The sequence below is a fragment of the Furipterus horrens genome, unplaced genomic scaffold, assembly GCF_987537825.1.
Source record: "Furipterus horrens unplaced genomic scaffold, mFurHor1.1.pri manual_scaffold_4, whole genome shotgun sequence".
NCBI classification, from domain to species: Eukaryota; Metazoa; Chordata; class Mammalia; order Chiroptera; family Furipteridae; genus Furipterus; species Furipterus horrens.
In genome coordinates this window covers 11,928,261-11,950,215 of record NW_028327174.1, presented here as the reverse complement: position 1 = coordinate 11,950,215, position 21,955 = coordinate 11,928,261, and the positions used below count along the sequence as shown (strand labels likewise).

General features: G+C 39.6%; 2 protein-coding genes across 3 annotated transcripts in view; both read right to left on the bottom strand.

Moving 5' to 3' along the window:
* Positions 1 to 1,555: 1,555 nt before the first annotated feature.
* On the bottom strand, positions 1,556 to 9,624 carry MTERF2 (mitochondrial transcription termination factor 2). The gene is made up of 2 exons (XM_090275343.1): positions 9,543 to 9,624; positions 1,556 to 3,192 (listed from the first exon to the last, which is right to left on the bottom strand). Exon 2 carries the CDS (start codon positions 3,131 to 3,133, stop codon positions 1,976 to 1,978), a length of 1,158 nt encoding a protein of 385 aa, XP_090131469.1. The 5' UTR covers positions 3,134 to 3,192; positions 9,543 to 9,624; the 3' UTR covers positions 1,556 to 1,975.
* Positions 9,625 to 15,750: 6,126 nt separating this feature from the next.
* The window catches only part of CRY1 (cryptochrome circadian regulator 1), a 55,976-nt gene continuing 49,771 nt past the window's right edge, over positions 15,751 to 21,955 (bottom strand). Inside the window, exons 8-13 of one of the 2 annotated variants that reach the window (XM_090272561.1) lie at positions 20,675 to 20,826; positions 20,232 to 20,434; positions 20,033 to 20,128; positions 16,780 to 16,851; positions 16,602 to 16,705; positions 15,751 to 15,814 (exon numbers count right to left, since the gene is read on the bottom strand). In XM_090272561.1, the coding sequence (XP_090128687.1) occupies positions 16,602 to 16,705; positions 16,780 to 16,851; positions 20,033 to 20,128; positions 20,232 to 20,434; positions 20,675 to 20,826 (627 nt within the window). In that variant the 3' untranslated portion in view covers positions 15,751 to 15,814. Of the gene's footprint in view, positions 15,815 to 16,601; positions 16,706 to 16,779; positions 16,855 to 20,032; positions 20,129 to 20,231; positions 20,435 to 20,674; positions 20,827 to 21,955 lie in introns of both variants that reach the window. The other variant, XM_090272560.1, reaches the window with a different exon arrangement.

Here is a 21,955-nt window from a genome sequence, read left to right as displayed (position 1 = left end):
TTTCTTGGCAGACGTCTTCCCCTGATGAGCCCTTTCCAGAATGGGTAAGCTCGAGAGTCCCAGCTTGATCGCTCTCTCCAGTCGGGACTTCCCACAACTGCAGCCTCCACCACTTGCCTCTGACATCCCTCCGCAGATATTTAGTACACATGCCAGAACTGACACCTGAAAGGTGACCATGTAATGTATAATGTATTTCAAACGGAGACAGCTGACAGACTGCACCCTTGGTAATTATGTCAGGACAACAAGCATAAAGTTCCTCCAAGGGCTTCCTGTCACTTAGAACGAGGCTGCTCCTTACACGGCCGTGACGCTCACCTTACCTTGCCCCGCTCTCCTGCTCCCCTGTACTGACTGCCATTCTTTTTCTCGAACAAACGTGCCCATGTGACTCCGGGTAAGTAACTCATCCTCTCTGTGCCTGAGTCTCCTCATCTGTAGAACAGTAAACAATGGTACCAAACTCAGGGTTGCAAAGCAGTGTGCCTGGCACTTAGCTGGTACCGCATAGTGATTTCTTTCACTCATTCAAGGAACTGGCCAGATTTGGATAGTGAGGGCCCCTTGCATTTGCTGAATGAAGACACGGCCTACATTTTTCATAATTTTTTCCTTCAAAGGCCATGCACACATAGTACACAGACGTTTGGATGTCAATTGTTTGGCTGTGTATTAGTCACAAAGTTCAAACTCCACAGCTGGAGGTGGGCCAGTCTTTAAGTGGCTGATGTTTATCTTGGAACAAGATTTAGAAATAGAAATTTGAAATGCTACTAAAACCATCGTACATTTTCCCTTTTAAAGGCAGACCTGGATTTTCAGAAAAGTTTTTAAAAAATGCCCCATTTACTTCCAATTGTTTATAAATAAGGTCATTTCAAATTAAAGGAATTTTACAGAGAAGTTTTCATAAAATTCTCTAAAATTTGTTGGTACTCCTTTGGCAGGTCAGGTAGGGTGACTTTTCTTATGCCAACTCATAGGCAATCCTTTTCTATTCACAAAGTTTGCAAAGAAGTCAGATCATAGTAAATCTGGGCTCTGTCATTTGGCAGCTGAGTGGCCTAAGCTTGTTTCCTCATCTGCAAAAATGGGGAAAGTAATGAATGCACTTCAAAGCATTTCATGAGAGAGAAAAATGGTCAACTTTAAACAAGCTGACCATATACGTAAGCTCTAATTGTTCTTTTTGGATGAGTCATAGATGATTCTGAAAGATATTTATTCCAGCCAGGAGATAAAATCAGCTTTCTCTAAAAAATGTACTAGAAGTTTGCTGATGTTTCACTTAACACTAAGCTACAGAATTCAGACCACAGCAGTAATGTTTCAGAGCTGGTGGTGAGACAGAAGCTGGATTGAAATGTGCTATATAAATTTTAAAAATATATCCATATCTGGAATTAAAGGAGTACACTCATCAGTTTCTTAGAAATGACTCACTTATAAAATATCACAATGATGTGTCATTTAATATAGTATAGGATTTTTTAAAAAATTGCTTAAGATCAAATTACCAACTTTATTTAAATAAATGCAATTCATATTTTAAAATATAGCAAATGAGCCCTGGCTGGGTGGTTCAGTTGGTTGGAACATTGTCCTGTATGCCAGGTTTGCAGGTTCAGTGCCTGATCAGGAGACATACTTATTTAGGTTGTAGGTTCAATTCCTGGTCAGGTTATGGGAGGCAACCGATCAATGTTTCTCTCTCCCTTCCGTTCTCTCTAAAATCAATAAACAGATCCTCGATGAGGATTAATTTCTCTCTCTCTCACACACTCACACACACACACAGACGCATGCGCATATGGCCAGAGTTGGAGATTATTTACTTCTGGGTAATTTACACAGAACTCAGAAGCCAGTAGTTTCTTAATATTATTGGTGCCTACAAAACTGCCTGAATCATGTGATTTTGCTACTCAGTTTCTCTCTGCACTGCCAGAAGGAAGCAATATCAGTCAGCAAGTTACTCATCAACATTTAATGGTGCCACAGGGTTAAATAATGGTCTGCCTTTTTTGGCCTGAATTTTACCAAAGTTTGCCTCAAATTCTTTTTTTGTTCCATTTAGATTTGCTAGATGTCCATCCTTTATTCTGTAGCCTAAGGAATTCAGTTTCCTTATCCTGTACTGTACTATCTGTGGTGTTAATTCAAGAACCATTGGCGTCTCTCTTATCTGAGCTATGGAAATTCCCTCTTTCAATAATACCTGAATTCTCTCTTCCAGAACAGGAACAGAATAATATAAAAGGGCAGGACATTTCAAAACTAATTGCTTCAGGCCGTGATCTGTGCATTTAAAAGCATTTTTAGAGAAGGAAATACTGTTCTGTATACTTCTTGGGCCAAGTTGAAAAAGAAACCCTTTCAGTTTGGACAGAAGTTGGAGAATTTCAAAGTTTGTGAAACCTTGCTCCTGGAGAAATTCTAGTGTTTCCTTTACAGCTGCAGAAGAATCTAACAAAATAAATGGGTTTTGGCTTAACAACTTTAGCAGCCAAACTTTCATGTTGGCCTCGGAGCCGCCTAAATTTAGATAACTCTCTTGGAGAATCCTTATCATTTGCTCATTTTTCTCAACAGGATTATGAAAAATACTAGATGCGGTTGTCAAAAATCTGCTAATGACCACATTTTTGAGTCCCAACTCTTGAAAGAACTGAACGTTCCGTTTCCGGTTTTCCTGGTCTTTAACGGTAAAGAAAGATTCTGGAAACTGTTCTATTAACTTGACTAACTCTTCCTCGCTTTTGCAGACCGACTGCCAGAGTTCTTTCTGGATGTTAACGGCGGCTGGACTGCAGACAATTGCTTCCGGGCAGCGTTCCAAAATACTGGCTATAGCGGTCTCACCGGCACCTAATTGCTGTAAAATATTTGTAATTTCTTCAACATAGGTTTCATCCTCCAAAAGTACCCATCCTTTTAATCTGCGAATTTTCCTGATGTCAACTGAAAATTTATAGAGCTTTTCTACTGTTCTTTTATTTTCTTTGTTGGACCGATTATTAGTTGTATAGGCGAAACATGCTAAAAAAGGTCTGTATTTGGGAGCTGATGGCGTCTTTCTGAAAGAACACAGCCTGCAAGGCTGGGATCTCACCAGCAACTGCCACAACATTCCTGCAGTCCACTGGCTAATCCCCACCAATCCTGGGACTCAGAATGTACTCAGGGCGCCTGGAAGAAAAGAAAGCACAGGTTTTAACATAAAGGGTACTGACCTGTAGAACACAAACCTGACCCGTAAGTAGTAAGCATGGAAATAACATGGATTTAAATTAGGAAAACTGCTCATGTGAAATACTAAATACATCCTCTGCAGTAAAATACACTTCTTCACTTAAGCATCTTGTATTTTATAAATACATTGTCTGTTTGAGCTTTGCAGCTTGTGAAGTGGTTATTTCTAGTTTACAGATCAGAAGCAAGACCAGAAAAAGTCCCAAGAGTCATAGACCGCAGATGCTATTTTGACACAAATTCCTTCTCCTCCAACTCATGTATCTTTCTCTTTAGGCAACATAGATTACTTTCTTACATACACATACAGGTTTTTTTAAAAAACATTTTTACCTTTTTAAGGTGATGTTTAGCTGAAGCAAATACTTATTATGAAGGGGGAGGTCATTTCTAATTTTATATTTCAGAGTAAATATTTTTGCTGAATAATTATTACCCAAAATAAGTGAATTAATTAATTTTCTAAAAGATTCTATTTATTTATTTTTAGAGAGAGGGGAAGGGAGGGAGAAAGAGAGGGAGAGAGACAATCGGTTGCCTCTTGCACACCCCCACCTGGGACCTAGCTTGCAACCCAGGTACATGTCCTGACTGGGAATTGAACTGGTGACCTTTTTGGTTTGCAGGTTGGCACTCAAGCCCCTGAGCCATACCAGCCAGGGCAGTTAATTTATTTTAAATGAGTTAATGAATATATGCTTGTTCTATTAGGTGAAAATCCTTTTTATAAATCCAGAATGAAAATAAGTTTTAGCCAAGTCCAAGGAGAGATGCTGTGTGACTGCCCTGGTAGAACCATGGGAATGCACGTCAGCCCTGGAATGGGGACCATACATTTAGGACAGTCTAACCAGCTGTCCCCATGCCACAGCTTTAAGTACCTAGAGAGGGCTACACTGTGCCTGATGCACTGTAGCCTTTGGCACTATTTTCTTGTATTTCTGGTAATGAAAACATGCACAGTTTATTTCAACTTTCAGTACCTGAGAGGTAAGTGTCTTGGCTCTATGACAAAAGTGTAGTACTGAACTATCTGGCTAGTTAGCGGCCTTCCCTTATTATTCATAGGTTTGAAGAAAAACTGTAAAAAGCCATTTCCAATCCCTGCCCTTAATAATGCCCTTGCCATGTATGCCAAGGACTCTACTTTCAAGCCTGTCCTAACAAATCCATATACATGATTCCTCTGTAAGGAAAAATAACAAGTAACAATGTTCTCATTGTGGTTTACTTTTGGTAAACTAGCTCAGTGAGTGCCTATGAGCGCCAAAACAATTGTAGGCATGGCTTCTGTTTTACTTCTGGTGGTTCAGCCAGTTTTCTTGAGATAATTCCTAAAAGCAGTTTCCTTCAACTAACTCTCTTAATAGCCCAGATATAAAGTATTTTTAAAAATTTCTAAGACGATGACGGGTTTTCACAGGAAGGAGACCTGCATAATGAGGAAGGGCAGGGGGACAGAGAGGCTGGAGCCCCTCACCCCACCAGTGTGAGACGCCACAAGCTCCGGCCTCACGTCCATACCACATGCGGGAGGGAGTGCGGGCTTTGCAGCCCAACTGCCCACGCCCAGTCCCAGCTCTAACTAACGGGGTTACCTTGGGAAAGTCACTGAGCCTCAGACTAAACAAGTAAACAAGCAGTCATTAGAACAGAGCCTCACAGTAAATGTTTAGTAAGTATTAATTATAACAATAGCACTTGCCTGTAAAATAGAATGGCAGGTAAACTTTATAGAAATATTGCAAGGGTTAAAATGCATGTCAGGTATTTTTGTGCAGAGCCTGGCACATAGTAAGGACTCAATAAATGGCAGCCATTACTAGGAAGCGCCTGGAGCTAAAATTCGTGTAGTCATATGACTTTAAATTGTATTTTAGACAGAAGTATATTATTTCATAGAATAACTGAAAATTATGGAAACTGTATTTTAAATGCTTTTACAAGCAAAATAACTGCTTATACAAGTAACAGTCTCACTATAGATAATCTGCCAAGTTCTGAAAAACAGAAGGAAATGGAAAATGTTCATAATCTCATCACCTACAGACAACTGTTCACATTTTGACATATAAGGCGTTTTTTTCTATGCGTCTTACCCCCTTTATTTTAATTTTTAAATACGTAAATCTGCCTTCTACATGAGCATTAGAGTCTAAACTCAGCCTATGAGATGAAAATTGCAAAAACTCATAATCTTCCTGGAAAAATCTCTTAAGCAGGCACCACACTGGATACCAACATGCCATCTTCTGGTAAGTCCAGTGCAGCCAGGAGTTCCTCCAGGGCTGGCACTGATCCCAGTGTTTGACTAAGCACCTGATGAAGTTGTTGGCTTACTCTGGAGGTTATGTTATAAAAAAAAGGACAGATCATTAAATATTAGACCCACATTGGCCATGGCATGACGCTCTTGCCCAGTGAGGCAAAGGGAAAAGCAGGCTGTCTCCCATTCCCTGCTTACTCCAGGGTGAACTATTACGCATTCAGGATGAGTTGTCTGAACAATTAAAGCTGCCTGTCTCACTCTGCCTCACTCTCTCTGATGACATAACACAGCTGACTACAAAAGTGCAAAGTCCAAATGTAGCTCCTCTGCAATCAGCACACATTATACTGGGGTGGGCAAAAGGAGGCTTACAGTTGTATTAATATAATAGTTAATAGATAATTATGTAAGAATAAATTGTTTCGTGTACTCACCATTGTAAACCTACTTCTGCCTACCCCTGTTCATATCATTTATTCTTTTATTTTATCCACTGTTATCTAACCTTGGCATCAAAAACACTCTAAAGGTTTAATATGAGTGTATGATATATGGGATGGATAGACTATAATTTTGTAATTTATTTCCTAGTATTGAGCACTTGAGCTATTTTTAATTTTTGCTATATCCTAAATATCTGTCCACATTTCATACTTCTTCCTTTAGGATGAATTCTCAGGAGAAGAATTACTGGAGAGGAGGTGTGTGAAGTTAAGTTGTTAATTTACTACCCAGAAAAACTACTTCAAATGACATTCTCACAAGCAGTATGAATGATTCTCTCATCAGTTACAATTTTGATGTGTGAAAATGAATACAACACGAATTTAACTTCATTTTAATTTATCATTAGTGCGGCTGAGCTTTTCTTCATAAATCATTTTGACCATCTGTATTTTTTTTTGTGAATTAACTATCCCTGCCTTTTGCCTTTTTTTATTGGTGGCATTAAGTAAACTCACAGTGTTGTACAACCACCACTACTATTTCCAGAACTTTCTCATCATCCCAAGCACAAACTCTGTACCGATTAAACAATAATTTCACACTCCTTTCTCCTCTCAGCCCCTGGTTATCTCTATACTATTTCCCATCTCTATGAATTTACCTGTTCATGGTACTTCATATGAGTGGAATCATATATTTGTCCTGTTGGGTCTGGCTTATTTCACTTAGCGTAATCTCTTCAAGGTTCATATACAGTATAGCATGAGTCAGTACAGAGTGGTTAATTTTACGTGGTCAAAGGGACAGGGCAGTTTCCCTTTATAATTCCTATTGCTTTTAAGCACCAGAAGATCAAAGTTCATATTTCCCTCTATATTTCTGTTTGAATTTTGAAGTCTAGTTCCTTTCCTTCATTTGAGAAATTTCTGATTATGAGCTAAGAATCAAAATAGATTGTATCAATAGTTTATCTCCAAGCACCATTTCTGACCAATGCTTTCCTTCCCCGTGATTTGTGATGCCTCCTTCATTATACATTAAATGTAGCTTCTGTTTCCAGCCAGCTTCCATCCTCGCTTCCCTACTATTTTGCAGTTATCAGAATGAGCCAGGAGGCTAATTTCCGGCCTTGCCAGACCATTCTAAATCGATCTCTGGTCAACTCATTCTTGCACATGCCCGACTAAATATGTCAAACCTTCTCAGGTCGGACCGCCAGTTTCCCCCCAACACCATTCCCTCCTTCGCTCTTAATCAGTGCCTTTGCCCCTCACTTTTACAAAGAAAGGAGAGCAACTCCACACCAAACACAAACCTTCTGCTACCTCCCCTTCCTTGCACTTACACCTTTCCTACCCAGGGTAATCCCGGCTCCAGTGCCGATCCCAACCTACGCGCCGAGATCCCTAGCACGCTTCTCACATACTCACTCCTCCAGCTGCGTCCTCCACTCTGAGGCTCCCACTCTCACCGCAGTGGCTTTTCCTCTCGCTGAGGCTCCAACAAAAACCCTGTTTTCCTCTTCCCCTCCGTTAATTCTTGCAGATCTTTCTTTCTCTCCATTTCCTGGGCTCCTACGTTACAGAGCTCCCACTAAAGACAACTTCCATGTGATGAGAGCCAATGAGCAGCTCTAGCTCCTGTCCCTTGACCTCTGCGGCTCTCAGCACAGCTGACCACTTTCCCTGTGATACAGCCTCACTTGACTTTGAGGACGTCCCACTCTCTCAGTTCTCCCCCTTCCTTCCTTACACATCCGGCCTCCTTTCACCTATCTCCTTTGCAGGCTCATCTTCAGCGACTGGTTCTAGACCCTCTGTCCTCTTCTTACGTTAGCTTTCCCCCGGAAACCCTATCCTTGTCTGGAGCTTCGGTTAATCCACTTGGGCTTCTCCTTGAAAAGTGGTGCTGTCATTTCCCTGCAATAAACTTTTCAATGGCACTTTAGGATAAAAACATAAAATAAAAATGCCTCTCCATGGCCTACAAGGCTTCTTTGCTACACCCCCCCCACCCCACCCCCACCCCTTACCCAGCCATATCTGCTCTGCTTCCTTTCAGTCCCTGGTGTTTCACCTCTTCCCACCACAGGGGCTTTGGAGACTGAGGGCTAGTCCCCACGCCCCAAACTCCTAGTGAGTGTCACTTTCTCAGGGAAACCTCCCAGACCTTCATGAATGGAGTAAGACTCCTGTCTCCACCACAGGCTCTCATGGACGGCTCCTCTGTGCCACTGTCATTAACTGCTGCTGCTCATGTATTATTTCTGTCCCACGCTCCATGAGCGCACATAACTGGTCACGTTGTTCCAATGAATTGCTTCCCTACCCTGCACCTGGCTGACATCATGAATCTAGGAAGCATTCCTAGGCAGGAGACCTTGGTGTGTGCTCCTCCACAGCACCCTGCTCTCGGGCCTACTGTAGCACTCACTATACTCCTCCCAGTTTGCCATTCATTCAACCAGCCGTTTCTTGGCTTTATTGTAAGCTCGCACAATGTGTCAGGTGTTATGCTAACACTAGCTCTTCTGCTAAAACGTTCCTTCATACCTCGGGATCACGGACTCATCGGAGAACTCATTTTGCAAAAGATTTTTGCAGGATTCCGACCCTGCAGCCCAGCTATGAACAACCCGCACAAGACTGCCAGCGCTGGGGAGGCAGGGTGTGAATGCTCTTCTGCTTTATCCCGGTACCCGGCAAAGAGCTTGGTCCACAGAGGAATGAAATCAGTGTTTGTCAGCTGAAACTGAATGAACAAACCAAGTTCATGAGGCAGCTGCATGCAGTGGCTGAAAGTGAGGGTTGCCTGGGCTTAATTTCTGGTCACTTTTTTTTTTGTTGTGACTTGAAAAAGTCACTGCACCTCTCTCTGCCTCCGTCTGAGCATCAGGAAAAAATGGGGACACTACATTTGGTTGTGATTGTGAAGATGAAATGAGTTAATATCATAAATCACAGAGTATTCAGATATACAACAATCGATTTTAAACATGAAAAACAGAAAAAAATAACAGGTAAAATAACCTGTCCAAAGTCGCTCGCCTAATAAAGGGCATTCAAACCCAACAGCTTGGCTCCAGAGTCCAGTCCTCAGGCCTGTGCCCTACACATAATAATGCTGCTCCTGAATGTGTGTTAAAACGCAATGAGATACTTCATATTTATTAGACATTTTTGAGGCGTGCAATCCACTTCTGTAATATGCATAACTTTCATAATTAATACGGGCCCCTCTATAAACCGGTAATTTCAATTAAGTTCTACTTTTAAAACATGGACAAACTGCTCAGTTTCACATTAACCCCAAAGGACATAAGCAAGGAAAAACGAAGTCCCAAGAAGACAACCTTGGGGAGCGATTGAAAGCCACACATCATCCCGTGGGGCCTGCGCTTTTTCCGGAGCAACTTCCGACCTGCGGCCCAGCGTCCGCCCAGGCCAGGCAGGCGGAGGTGAGCAGCAGGGCCGGGGCTGCTTTCGCGGTGGGCGGCCCTCGACCCCGTCTCTCCTCCGCAGCCGTGTGCAGGGGTGATCATGCCCAGCGGCGGAGAAAGGGCGCCACTCACCTGTCGGCGTCCGCTCCTGGCACGGCGCGCGAGTCCCCGGTCCTCCGCCATGCAGAGCCAACCAGGCCACCTGCCCCTTTACTGGCAGCCAATCAGAACACAAGAGACCCGTGAGTCCGCAGACGCCCCCCCTACGCAGCCAATCAGAACACGAGAGAAATACCACGTGACCCTCTCAGCGCCCGGGGATGGCTGTGGGGCAGTAGAGGCAGGGCGGATGGGAATTAGCTTTCCGGGGAAACCAGCCTGGTCCAGGTAATGATCATATCTGGCATTTTCACACCCTTTCCTTCCCGGCGTTTGAGAAAAGTTGTCCTTTCGGTCGCTTTGTCCCTCAGGGAGTGTCAAAGACGTAGAATGAACTCAGAAACCACTATCTTTAAGCGAGAGCCATTCTGAGTTCCCAAAATAATTCGACAGGTAAGTAATTTACAAAAGAAATGTAGTTTTAAAAAGCCCCAAATCTCTTTGCACGTATGGAACCTTCCTACTTAATTCTCGTCGCCCTAGTCCTCTGCCCAGCAAGTCAGAGAACTTGTCGGATACATCTTTATAAACCTCCCTCCTGCCACCTTCGCCTAAATCTTTCTTTTCTGTTAACTGTCAAGTGGTTTACGCTCCCATTATTACTCGTGATGTCAATTTCATTAATTTCTCCTTACAGCCAGGCTGAATGTCTGACCCACTTACTCGCACGTTTATCCATCCAATCAGGTATTTATTACAATGCCTATTAAGTAAGTGCCAAACGTGCCAACCAGTAACGAGAAGGCAGCTAATGGCCAAGACAAAGGGAATAAAGTTCAGTTCCTGTGCTGGGAGTTTACATTCTAGTGGACAAAGACGGTAACAACCAATAACATGATTAATGGCAACCAGAGTTAAAGGCTTCCAAGGACAGGATGCCCTTACCCTGCGCAGTTGTCCTATGCTCACGTTTGGAGTTGGAGTCAGGAAATCTGTGTGATTTTCCTAGGCTGGAGGTCCCTTCCTGAGTGTTTGCACAGTACACAGCTCTAACGCGGCCTTAACATACAGCACTGATATCTTCTACACTGCCCTCTCTCTCATCTTATGGAGTAAACTCCCTGTGGATGCTGATGAATTTATTTTCCTATGAACAATGCTTGGAACATGGTAGGGGCCTGGGATATGCCAATGCTAACTGAATCTTTGAGTCTAGCCTTTGTACCCAATTTGTGCTCAATAGGCTTTGTTGACAGGGACTGACATTTGACTTTAATTCCAGAGAGTGGAAGAATCCTGGCTCCTTGTCTCAAGATCCATTTTGATCTCCAGGATATTCTAGAACAAACTGAGTAGCTTTTGTATATAAGGTAGGGAGTGCTTGTCCAGTAACCCTTTTCTTTCTAAGTTACCCTTATAAAAAAAAACTTATTATTCGTGGTTTATTGAACACTTTTTCCTGAAATAAAGTGATTGGGGTCCAGACTAACCGAAGTGTTTCACATGCATTTAGGAAAACGGGGTTAGGGTAGAATACAGAGAAGAGAAAGAAGTTAAGGTATGTAAATTCAAGTCTTAGAGCTATATGGTCAGGAGGGAGGGAGAGATATGCGCAAGGGTGCTGGGAGCTTGTACCAGGGCACCACCTAACTGTGTAAGGAATGATAATACCCATGACCCTGTGAATTATAATCAGAACTTGAAAATGACCAACTCAGTTATACCAACTGTATTAAATGTTACCCAAAGCCTTTTCCATCCTAAATATTTAAGTAGTGTATTTCAGAAGAAAACAAAAACTGGGATGGAGAAATGGGAGAAAGAACCTAGTATTATGCATATCATCCATAAGAAAATCACAAACATGTTTGAAACTGTGGGATCCTGAAGTTCCTAGTATGTAAAAGATGCAATAACAATAATACTGTTGTCAGTCTTTTATATCCCAAATTTATTAATTTATTGTAAGTGAATGTGAAAAATATAAGGATTTTGCAAAGGTTCATTCAAAAGCTTGGTTCTCTCAACTCATTTTTTCCAGGTTGCCAGCATAGTTTTTGGTAGTAAGAGTTCAAGAAATATTTGCTAAATGAATAAAAGGCCTTGAATCCCTCAACCACCAATGGCAGGGTTCTTTTTTGTTCACTTATTTGTTTTTGTTTTTAAGATTTTATTTCTTTTAGAGAGCGGGGAAGGGAGGAAGGAAGAGAGGGTGAGAAACATCTATGAGTTGCCTCTCGCACGCCCCCAACTGGGGACCTGGCCTGCGACCCAGGCATGCGCCCTGACCAGGAATCCAATGGGTGACCTTTTGGTTTGCGGGGCAACTCCCAACCCACTAAGCCACACCAGTCAGGGCTGGGCAGGGAATTTGGAACACTAGCCCTTCTAATGACGGAGAGAGAGAACACTGTATTCAAACATAGTGCATTTGCTCAGATGGAGCACATTGATTGATACCTCTTTCCCTTTCTGTGATTCTTGTGAGTCACAATTTACACCAAACTGAAAAAGCTTTCCCAAAGACCCCTTAAAAAATAAAATGAGAGACTTCTGGCCAAGATGGAGGCGTAAACAGACATGCTGCCCCTCCCTCCACAACTAAGAAGGAATACAACTACCTCAAAACTAGAGACAACCAGAAGTTGCAGAAAATCAAACTGCATGGAAGTCCAACAAACAAAGATATAAAGAAGAAATACTCATCCAGACAGGTAGGAGGGGCGGAGAGGACGTGGTGTGGTGGCAGCAGCGGTAGGACGGCAGAAAGCAGTTACACATTTTAAAAAGTCAGGAGGGACACCTGGGGAGCATTCCCAACTCCTCACTGGACTGCACAGCTCACGGTCCCAAAACCAGGGAAAATCAAGCCTCAATGCTTCTGACTGTGCAAACCAGTGGGGATTGGGGCAGAGGGAGAAACTGCCGGTCTCTCAGCAGAATCTGCATGTTTAAAGGGCCCCCACGATCCTAGAACGTCCACAGACCCATCCACTCTTGGAACAACGGCCAGGGCAGTAGCTAGAGGGGCACCAGTCCCGTACGGAAGTGGGAGAAGTGCCTGGAAAAGGGGCGAGTCCTGGGCAAGCGGCATTGTTCCCTCTCAGACCCCTCCCCCACATACAGCACCACAACATGGTGAAACAGGTCGCCCTGTACTGACGAATCCCTAAGGCTCGGCCCCTTCCAACATAACAGGAGCGACAGCTCTGCCTAAGACACAGAGGCAAACAAACAAAGGAGCCTGTCAAGATGAGGAGACAAAGAAGTATGGCCCAAAAGAGACAATGGATCAAGGTTCCAGTGGGAGAACTAAGCGACGAGGAAAGAGCCAACCTAACAGACACAGAATTCCAAACACTGGTGATAAAGATGCTCACAGGCTTGACAGATATGCTTGAATACGGCAAATGCATAAGAGAAGAAGTGAAGGCTATGCTAAATGAAATGAAGGAAAATCCACACAAAAGCACTGGTGAAGAGAAGGAAACCGGGGTTCAAATCAGTGATTTGAAACATAAGGAAGGAAAAACAGTCAACCAGTACAGAATGAGGAAGCAAGAATTTAAAAAAATGAGGAGAGGCTTAGGAACCTCTAGGACAACTTTAAACGTGCCAACATCTAAATCATGGGGGTGCCAGAAGGAGAAGAGAAAGAGCAAGAAATTGAAAACTTATGTGATAAAGTAATGAAGGAAAACTCCCCAAATTTGGTGAAGGAAATAGACATACAAGTCCAGGAAGCATGGAGGGTCCTGGGCGAGCTGGACCCAGAGGGGACCACACCAAGACACATCATGATTAAAATGCCAAAGGTGAAAGATAAAGAGAATCCTAAAGCAGCAAGAGAGAAGTGGAGAGTTGCCTACAAAGGGGTGCCTACAAGACTATCAGCTGATTTCTCAAAAGACACTTTGCAGGCAAGAAGGGACTGGCAAGCAGTATTCAATGTGATGAAAAGGATGAAAAGCAAGGACCTACAACCAGGATTACTCTATCCAGCAAAGTTATCATTTGGAATGAAAGGGCAGATGAAGTGCTTCCCAGACAAGGCGAAGCTAAAAGAGTCCATCATCACCAAGCCATTATCATATGAAATGTCAAAGGGACTTACTTAAGAAAAAGATCAAAACTATGAACACTAAAATGACAACAAACTCACAACTATCAACAATTGAATCTAAAAAATAAAAACAAAATAGAACTAAGCAAACCAGAATAGGAACAGATCATAGGTATGGGGATCATTTGGAGGGTTATCAGCTGGGAGGGGGAAAGGGGAGAAATGGGGAAATGGTGCAGGGACTAAGAAGCATAATTGGTTGGTACAAAATAGACAGGGGGAAGTTAAGAATAATATAGGAAAGGGTAAGGCCAAAGAACTTATATGCATGACCATGGACATGAACTAAGGGAGGGGTGGGATTGCTGGAGGGAACGAGGGTACTGGGCAGAGAGGAACAAAGGGGGGAAAAATTGGAACTACCATAACAATATAATCAATAAAATATACTTTAAAAAATAAATTAAATTAAATCCTCCTACACATCAGTGTGTTTGCTGAAATAGTGTTCTTTTACTGAAATACTTACTCACATTAAAGTTGAATCTTTATTTCCCTAAATAGTGATGGCAAATTCTGGGTCTATGAATTTTTCAATTCTGTACAGTGAAATATGGATGTTATGAGAAACAAAATATTACTCCTTATTAATAGGGGTGAAAGAAGATAAGTCACATTTTTCTTTTCTCAGTAACAGAATTTATTAATATTAATTAATTATCCAGTATACTTTTAAATGCTTACCATCTAAAATTTATTGTTGTTTCTGTATTTTTGACTCAAAATTATCTTGAGTTACCTTTACATATTATCACACTGAACATTTATCATTACTAAAGATGGGAAAACAAAAAGCTACTTGTTATAATGGCAAGAATTAGCCTACCAGAGACAGGAAAAGGATAACAGTAATAACAAGAACGGCAGCTAACGAGGGCTGCAGCATCCAGTGAGCTACACAGCACAGCAACCCTAGAGCTGACATTTATCCAGTATGTCCTACCATCTGCCAGGCACTGTCATGAGCATTTCATATGCAGTACGAAACAGATACTACTCTCACCCCCATTTTATAGATGAGAACAAAGAAGGCACAGAAGGTTAATAACTTGTCCAAGGTCTCAAAGCTAATGAGTGTCAGAGCAAGGCATTTGACTCCAGAGTCCACATTCTTAACCTGTTATACTGTATTGACTAACTCATAGTTACAATCCCCACTACTTGAAAAAAAATCTCTTTGGTTTAACATATTTCTTGCAGATAACTTTATTTTTAAAAGTGTAAAGTATGTGAAAGACAATATTCTTATTTGGAATAATTTTGAATAATACCATTTTTCTAAATACAGGGGTAGGCAAAAGTAGGCTTACAGTTGTCCGTATGTAAAGTAATATTTAAAAAATAATAATACAAAAATAAACTCTGTGTTTCATGTACTCACAACTATAAACCTACTTTGGCCCACCTCTGTATATGGCAGCTGTTCCTTCATTCAGAGTGGTGACATGTGGTTTATATTAGAGTCTCTCCACTTTATAATCACATCTCACAAACCAATGTTCTCCCCCTTTCCTCAAACAAAAAGTAAAAAAAGAAGAAAAACAGCCATCAAATACACAAGATTCCATATATGCATATACTTTAATAACAAAGGTCACTTTAGCTATATATGAACAAAGAGAGGGAGACAAAGAATACTTAACACATGATACTTCCACAAGTTTGGTCAAACAGGCATATATGAAGCTTTAAAACATATACTGTCTGTGTTAACAGAGGCTATAACTACCAATTTTTATTACACATTTGCTAAAACATTATCAAAGAATGCAAAGTTAAAGCAAACAATGATGTCAAGAAAATTTAACCAAAGTCTTTTAAGAAAATCTAAAAACCTCCTATTTCCCCTCACTGTCTCTCAAAACTCTGATTTTTTTAATATCACAATATCAGTTTGCCACTTTAACTTTTACCATACATGAAAAATTATCAAAAATATACTGATGGGTCTATACTAATTGTGCTATTTATATTTACATTAAGCAAATTCTTTTTACCAAGTTCTTTATATACAAATTACCATTTGTTTTATGTGAAATTCATTAAAAAGTTAAAAACCACAGAAATGTCATTAGAAACAACTGCTTTCCACCAATGAAGAACATTTTTAAATAATTTAACTGAAAAAAGGATTGAGCTCCCCAGCAATTTCAGCTGCAACAGTATTCCTCCTGAATGTCTTCTGTGATTTAAGGGGGAAAAAAAAAAAACAACTTGGTAAAGTTTGATTGCAAGGAATTAAATGATAAAATTTTGATGAGTGTTTATACTGATCTTTTATCCAAGAAATTTACAGTCTAATAAGGTTGACAATAAAAAAACAGCAATAATTTTTAAAATGTAAATAGTTTAAGATAACTAAAGAAACAAAAGACTTTAGAAATTGTCAAATGCACTGTAAAATGCTTTTCATATAAATTTAAATCCCTAAATATATCCCATAGCTAACTGAAGTGAATATAGGCATGGATTTTTGATGCTTTCAAAAGGGCCAACATTAAAAAAAAAAATTAAACTATTTCCAAACTGGAAAGAATTTAGATTTTAGAAATGTCACAGTAGATAACAGAAATTTATAAAGACTTAAGAGGCAAAGATTCTGGGAAAAGTTCATAAAGGGGTTATATTAATACCACTAAAATTAAAAAGTCACTTTCATTGTTTTAGACTCGTGATCACAGGAAGGAAATGAAAAGGATGTCTTTTTCTGAGAAAAAGAAAACTTGAGCAGAAATTCATAAGCTTTTCAAATTTAAAGATTTATTGATTAAAATGACCGTAAAACTGAGTGCAAGCACTTTGTTCAATACAGATCCATTTCTCTTGTTTAAGGACTGATTTTGTAACAATCCTTGAAAAATTTATGCCTCTCTGGTTTGAAAATAGAGTTTGGCTCCATTTTGGAAATTATCTTAATTTATGTTGATCACACTCCACTAAAGCAAGAAATAAGGCTGTAAAATACTTACCTAATTACTGCTCTGTCGCTGGACTTTAGGGCCGATACTTTGTGTGTCTTCTTCCTGACTCGGGCGTTTCCCACTGCTGAGACCAGTGCCCATGGAGCTTCTTCCTACACATTTCAAAAATGTACGTTTAAAATAGGAAAGGTGAAAAGAACAGTGTGCTCAAATGCTTAATTCTTACCTTGCTTTAACAGGTGAGTCTGCTGACTGTCTCCATGAGCAAAATGTAAAATACCACTTCCTTGAGTGCAACCTGCTGGTATTTAAAACACAGTACAATTCCTTAAAATAAATTACAAGTTGTACGTATTAAGACTACAAATCCAATTATTAGTATTTGTATATAAGGTCACGTATGCTTTTTAAGACTAAACCTCAATTCTTCGTATGATCCAAAAATCACATACCCAATCAGGAAAACATACTGACTGTTCAAAGGCAAAATCACTGGTAGTCATTTTCTAAAAAACATTTCTTTACTGGATGACAACAGACACTTGACCATAAAGGCAAAACATACAGCAACAGTGAGATATTCATCCTTTCTTCACCTTTTGTCCTTCTCTACTCCACACTCCACCCTCAGTGACTGTCTAAAGCATGAGTCCCTGGAGATCTTTCCAAGTGCCCGTCAGAGTTAAAACAATTCAAATCAGCCCTGGCCAGGTAGCTCAGCTGGTTACAGTACAGCATTCTCACCCCTAAGCCTAAAGTAGCCTCTTTTAAAGACATGCCTTTTCTGTACAGTTCATATAAATGCAGGCATGCAATATGTAGTCTTTTGTATCTGGCTTCTTTTCTTTAACTTAATATTTTAGAGGTTTATCCTTGAGGGTTACGTTACAGCACATATCAGTATTTTGTTCCTTTTTATGAATTAATTTTCCATTGTATGGATGTACCACATTTTGACTATTATAAATAAGGCTATAATAAACATCCTCATTTGTCTTCATGTAGACATATGTTTTCATTTCTTTTGGATAGATACTTAGGAATGGAATTTCTGGGTTGTATGTTAAATTTATGTTTAGCTTTCAAGAAACTGCCAAAACTGTTTTTCGAAATGGCTGTACCATTTTACATACCACCTCATAGCAGTGTATAAGGGTCCTGGTCTCTTTATATCCTCTGCAACACTTGTTATTACCTTTTTCATTCTAACCACCTGAATGGGCACAGGATGACCAACTTTCCCCAGTTTGCCCAGGACTCTTCAAGTGTTAGCACTGAAAGTCCCATGCCCCAAGAAACCCCTCAATCCCAGGTAATCAGTGATAGCTGATCACCCTAAATAGGTGTGAAGTACTATCTCTTATTTTCATTTGAACTTCCCCTATGACTAGTAATGCCAAACAGATGTTTTATAATAGAAAAAAATTAAACTATAAGTTAAATAAAAATTGTGGTCTGTTTTATTACAAGAACAAAAATACTTCAAGATATGTATTTATATAGCTTATTCATTTCATAAGCACAAAAAATATCTACAAAAATAAGAGGAAGGAAATGCAATGTGTGTGGCAGGGATTAAGAATTTTCCAGAGTCCTTTAAAAACCTAAGAAAAGTCATAAAGAATCTTGCCCTTTCAGGTGCCCTGTGGGACACTGTAAGATAAATGCCTACAACAGGGTAAGGATAGGGCACAAAGGGACATGCTTCGGAAGTATGTAAGTCCTTTCAAATGGAGCAGACGCCTGAGGGGAGAAACGCTTCACAGCACAGGCCAAATCCTGAGGCTCTTCCCACGGTCATGCCCGCCTCCAGGCCCACGATGCTCTCTCCTCCAGCTGCCCACCCAAACGCTGCCAAGGACCCTCTTCCTTTGTTTCTCAATAATCTCTCCCTTTTTGTGGTGACAGCATCTGACAGTTCATCCCTGTTTTTCATTTGTTTTTGTTTCCCTTCCACACCCCCGCTTAGACTGTAAGCTCACTGTAGCTTTTATGTCTTCTGTGTTTTGAAAGCCTCACAGCACCTAGTCTACAAAGTGTATTACACAGCAAATATTTACATGATTCGAGTACTTTTAAGATTTATTAATCCTGTTATATCATAAAATATCATATTTTATGGATTTGGGAAGCAAAATTATTCCAATTTAACTTATTACTATGATTACATTTTGCAAGTAACTTCAAATAATAAAGACAAATTTGAGCAGACTAAGGAACAGCATGTTTCCCACCCTGCTGCTGCCTGCCTGTTGTCTTAGTGCTTCACAGAGCCTGTCCCCTGGCCTCATGTGTGGACAGAAAAGGCAGGCTGGGAACTGAAAAACAGATCTGACAAAACTTTTGAAATGATAACTTACTGCTACCTTATCAGTTTACTTCAAATTGTTAGGAGACTCTGAGAAAGAACATTTCTGAAGTATACTGGCATCACTGGCAGCTATTTGACAGCCAGGTAAAACACATTCCAATAATAAAATACTTTATCTTATAAACATTACATATGGCATTACAGCTGCAGAAGAGGCCCAGCGATACAGGAAAGAATAAGAACTTTCATTCAACTTGGATCTGAATCTTAGCTCAACTACTTCCTAACTTTGGGATTTTGGTTAAATTACCAAACCTTCCTAGGCTTATTTCCCTAATTATGAAATGAGACTCCCACCATCACCTCCCCAGGTTACTCTTAGAATGTGGCAAAAATCTCCTTATACCAAAAACAAAGTAGGTAGTAAAAATGTGAGCGCCTTTGTTCCTTTCTCCCTAAGCTAACTGGTGGAGAATAAAGCGCACGCTCTCTCTCAAAAGGATGCAGGGTATTTCTGAATTCAGGAAGTTTCAATATTTTAAAGAAGGTTTACTTTTAATAATAATTTTGAACATCTGACTTCTTTTTCCAAAAAAATGAGCATTTCTCAAATGCTGCCTTGTTTTTAATCAAATTAGTTTCATGCTCTTTTTGGTTAGAACCTTTGAAAACTAATAATAATTCAAATTGCAAATACATAGTGACATCTTGACATTAATACTACCCGTATTAGGAATATATGTGGTAACTAAAAGAACTAAAGTTGTATGATAAATTTTTTGGCCATGTTCACAGGACCACTGATCTTAACTTATGACCTTACAGCTGATATATATACCTAAAGAGAGCAAAAAATAATGAGCATTCTGAAAATATAATATTTTAGTTTTATTTTATTCTTAAAATTGCTCTCCTCATTCAGTTTGCAAGATCATCTTCATCTTGACCCAAATTCTACTACATGCAATAATACTGCTTTCTATATCTAAAATGCTATTAATGGAGTTAGGATGTATGTTGTACGTATGTGTGTACACATGATTGCATGTGTATGAAGAATTACTTCACAGGTTTTAAAGTAAGATTTTTTAAAATATAGTGAGATTTAATAAATAATATATTTGATTATTAATCTCTTGATTTTAAGTACAGAAATTTTTTCTCTTACTTCCACTGTTGCTACAACCTGGGATATTTTCTCCAGGAGAATACCCCATAAGACCTCCATTCCCATTAGGATTAGAAGGCACTGATGCAAGAAGACCTAAAGGAAAAAAAAATCCTATTAAATTATGATCAAGATAAAATCAAGAAAAGGTACATAAACAGCTGCCAAGGAAACAAACCGAAGGCATTTCCTGACATACCCAGTCCTCGGTAGCGTGAAAGCTGCTGATAGATCTGCTTCATCCTCTCGATGTTCAGACGGCTCGCCTCGGCATGGTTCACCATTGGTTTAGGATAATTAACTCCTATCAAGCATTTGGCTACCTTTTGGATACCTTCTGGTGCATTCCAAGGATCATAGATATATTTTGCAGGGAAGCCTCTTAGAATAGGCAAATATCGCCTTTGGGGAGAAGGGAGAAAAATTATTAATAAAATGAACTATAAGCAAATTATAACAAACTATTTATTTATTAGCTATGAATGACCAAAATCAAATCAACAGCATTTAAATGATTTGTTTACCCTTCTCCTCATCTCTGCTGACCATCATGAGTGGGGCATACCTTAAGTATTGCTTAAATATGAAGAGCTCTTCCTGGATTAGTTATTCCAAACTTAAAAATAATCACCCTTGATTTACCTGATATAGTCTCCATTGGGATCTGTTCTCCTACCAAAACCAACAGGGCAATAGCAGTGAAAAAACTGTTGAAAAAAGGAACTACAAGACAGCCACATCCAACTTCCAGCATTTATGCTCCAATCTGCATCAAGCAATAATTCTTCAAATACCTTCAGAAGTAACAGTGACCAGTTAGTTTACACATACATAATTCTCAAAGCAAGCATTTTCTAGATCTCTGCAGATCAAAAGTTAAGACAAAGAAAATCTAGCAGAGAACTGTAAATTTAACATTCCAAAGTTAGCTGCCTTGCCTATGTTTTGTTCTATAATGAGTTATTTCAGGAAAAGAAACATATTGGTAATATAAATGGATTTCTGAATTGAATTTACCTTTCTAATCTTTGCAGTGTTATGTGGGAGGAGGGTAAAAATATTATTGAAGTCACTGATTTAAAAGGTATATGAGAAGATCAAAAAAATGGAAGAAAAATAAAAGCACTAAACACTTTCAAGAAAGCAAAAATGCTTCCAAATAAACCACCAACAGAAACTTAGAAGCTTGGTACACTGGCCTCCATAAAGGGAGTACCCAAGTATAAATGACCTTTGAAAATACACTGGCATGACAGAGTTAAAGTTTGGAATGATTCAAAAGGAAAACAGAATTAAAATATTTAATGATTTTTTAATAAATTCATGAAGTATGTGCTACATAATCTATCCTATGTACAACTTTGTACTAGGAAATATAACAGATACAAAAAAAAAAAAAAAAAGCATAGGATCAGAAATGGTCCTTGCAGAGGTGAAATTTATAATACAGGTAAGAACGTAAAACATATGTGTAAGTCCTGTTACGTATAAGCATAAGATGATGTCACAAAATACAGTATGCTTCACTTTACATAATAGAAGTATTACTAAAAAGCTGTGATGTTGAAGTGAGGTAAAATGATATATATTTTAAAATTTATACTATGAATTCACTCTTTCTAAAAACTCTTGGGTGTATGCTCTCTGAAATGGTCACCTAAATACATACTGATGCAGTTAGGTCCGTAATGTTAACTCATATAGCTCCCTTGATGGTGAGGCTGGTTTAGCCATAGGAATGACTTGAGGTTCATTGAATCAGTTTTTACCGTATCTCCTGTCTGATTACACCTTTCTGGTCTGCAGAAGTGTGATGATGTTGTGGGAATTAAATGCTTTGTCCATTGAAAAACTAGACTATAAATGAATCTACATAATAGACAACTTCTAGGAAATGTTTTACTAAGGTACAGAGTCCTTCAA

Bases quoted from the DNA above. Each gene is read 5' to 3' on its own strand.
- MTERF2 (XM_090275343.1), bottom strand. From the start codon at position 3,133: ATGTTGTGGCAGTTGCTGGTGAGATCCCAGCCTTGCAGGCTGTGTTCT.